The sequence below is a fragment of the Melanaphis sacchari genome, unplaced genomic scaffold (assembly GCF_002803265.2).
Source record: "Melanaphis sacchari strain LSU unplaced genomic scaffold, SCAv2.0 Contig22_pilon_pilon, whole genome shotgun sequence".
Lineage (NCBI taxonomy): Eukaryota > Metazoa > Arthropoda > Insecta > Hemiptera > Aphididae > Melanaphis > Melanaphis sacchari.
Genome location: NW_020271107.1, coordinates 1,652,383 through 1,655,279, shown reverse-complemented (window position 1 = coordinate 1,655,279; position 2,897 = coordinate 1,652,383). Strand labels below are relative to the sequence as shown.

The window sequence follows — 2,897 nt, the reverse complement described above, 5'->3', positions numbered from 1 at the left end:
TTTGGTTTAACTTACTAAGAATTAACAATTATTCAAATATTTGTTGAATAAAATAAATACATATAAAAACTATAAAAAATAAATAACCAAAATTAAATTTCAAAAGTATGTCAGTTAAAAATTATTTCCATTGATACATATAGGTGAAGAGTAAGTGTTTGTAATAAAAGATAAAGATTATCTATTAAATACTATTGTAAGCGTTAAGATGTTTTAAGCGAAGCAAGAAAGTTTTTGAAGGTATACCTATTCAACTACTTTTAGATGCGTGTACCCATAAATTTAATTACCAATACGCATCACTGAATTGAAGTTACATTTTATTCCCATTAAATTCAGAAAAAAACATTTCAACTAAGAATATTGCCTAACGTCTAAGTAATTTGCAATAATTATTTACAGTTTTGTTATTTATAAATCATATTTATATTTATCAAAACTCATTAACAGCATATAATTTATATGATATAGGTAGAAAATAACATACATTTTAATTTTTACACAAAATTCCCTCTTAAATATAATAAATTATACCCATCATTTGACATTTGTTTTGCTTTGTTTGATAAATTATAAAAACTATTTAATTTTGATTAATTTTAATCGTATACTATACTTCTATCAGTACAGACAATACTTTTGAAACTTCAATGACTTCTTACATATTTACAGTTATAATTTTTTTTTTCTAATTCATTTAAATAAAATATAACAGTAGTAAAGTTGTAAAACCTCTCTTTTCACCAGGGTGGCACGGTTATATCTTTTGTATATTTTTAACAAATACATAGTAGCCACTATCACCGCAATGATAAATTTTATTTTATGCCAAACTCTAATATAATAAATTGTTAGCTCGCGTGAATAAATCAAAAACATATTTCATGTATGGTAAGTTACCATCGATAACATAATAAAATAGGTGCACTTATAGAGTCATTCAGTCATTTGAGTAATAATTGAATAGGTATTAGATACTTAAATAGTATTAATTAATTAAAAAATAATTAAAATTTAAAATTATATGATAAATGATATAATGCATTAATACAAAATGGCACGTGCTACATTAAACTATGTACATTGTTAACAATTATCGTTTTCATTAACTTATAAACTTCTTTCATAGCTGGTATTGTTTATTATAATTTAATCATTCATTGTAATTATTTAGTACCTACATCCTAATTTAAAATTATTTTTATTTTTTCAAATATATTTTATAAAATATATCGTTATTTCTACTTCCTCCAACTTTTTTATTCGCTTTACACAGTTAACATAATTAGCTAAATAATAAACACCGACTACTTAAATTGTTATTCAATTAACAGTTATTTCATATTTTACAGATGTCAGAATCGATGCGATATTGTTTGCTCGTCGCCGTCAATATGCGCGCGCCATCTACTTTCGAAATAGTGCTAACGGACTAGGACGGTTGGCATTAGTGTGACGCGAACTCTCAAAGTAACGGTCGATCCTGTAGGTTATCGGTTTCATTTTAACAAAAAATAGTTTACTATATTTACTGTATTAATTTTTATTCGTTTCGTCTGTACTCTGTATGTTTAATCTTCAATGACAGTATCGTTGGGGTGGCATACTGTTACTCGTTAACTGGTAACCACCTATGTTACCGCTCGGCGCTCGCTCAATTACCATTTTATCACTAGCGCATATATACATAATAATATAATATTATAATTATTAATTAATAATTATTATTCAGTTTTATAATGCGATAAATCTTCATTCAACATTGGTTGTATAAAAAATGTTTTTTATTTTTTGATTTTAATTTGATTTTAACACCATTCAATGTGAAATTATTGTCTAAATAAGTGCTATTCAACGATTGCCTCTTTAGACTGAAAGAAAATTCGCTATTGCTACTGCTGCTGCTGCTGCTGTTAAAGAAGTTGAGCTAGAGACCACAGTCTCGAGCTAGTTAATTCTGGTACTTAATCTACGCACCAGCGTCTAAGAATTTCCTGTCATGTCTTAAAAGAATTGCCATCATCATGTCTCAGAGGTACAGAATACTTATTAGCACTTATTAAATGATTATGAATAAACCGTCTATGGTAGCTATTTACCGCCGTTCTTTTTTACTACTGATTGTTCTTCAATTTATGACCTAGGTCAATGTTCTGTATTTATGTCTTGTAATGATTATGACTAATCATTTAATGAAAATTTTGTAATTTTTTTCTCAAACATTGGGTGGAAGAGCACTCCTAATGTTATTTGTGAAACACCTTTTGATATATCATGTATTTTGCAGAAAGTTGATTACTATTACAACTCATGAATCCTTGAATTGAATGCTTTAATGTAAATTTGTTGTTACAGGTTAGAGTTTCTAAACACAAAGGCTGAAAATACAGAACCGGTTGAAGTTTTTTTAGAAACTAACCAAAACTATGTTAATGATAATAGTTTTCCAACCACAATCAACGTTCTCTTTACTGATGACAATTCTATGCTGCCAGCTGATATGTCTCATTTAAATAGCAACTCTTTGAGTAACAGTAATGCTGCGAATACACCATTGAAAACTGACATATCTCATTTTAATAGCAACTCATTGAGTAACAGTGATTCTGTGAATAGCCCTCTGCCATCTGATGTATCATATTTAAAAAGCAATTCATTGAGTAATGATGAAGCTGTGAATATACCTCTGCAGACCGATATATCTAATTTAAAGAGCAACTTATTGAATAATCAAGACACTGTAAATACATCTCCACTGACTGATATATCTCATTTAAATAGCAATTCATTGAGTAATGAAGATGCCGTGAATATAACTCTGCAGACCGATATATCTAATTTAAAGACTACCTTATTGAATAGCCACGAGGCTGTAAATACATCTCCACTGACTGATA

General features: G+C 28.1%; 1 protein-coding gene across 2 annotated transcripts in view; it reads left to right on the top strand.

Moving 5' to 3' along the window:
- Positions 1–1,709: 1,709 nt before the first annotated feature.
- Positions 1,710–2,897, top strand: part of LOC112594490 (histone-lysine N-methyltransferase NSD2-like) — a 16,556-nt gene continuing 15,368 nt past the window's right edge. The window contains exons 1-2 of one of the 2 annotated variants that reach the window (XM_025339294.1): positions 1,710–2,035; positions 2,356–2,686. In XM_025339294.1, coding sequence (XP_025195079.1) covers positions 2,025–2,035; positions 2,356–2,686 — 342 coding nt within the window. In that variant the 5' untranslated portion in view covers positions 1,710–2,024. The remainder of the gene's footprint in view (positions 2,036–2,355; positions 2,687–2,897) is intronic. The other variant, XM_025339293.1, reaches the window with a different exon arrangement.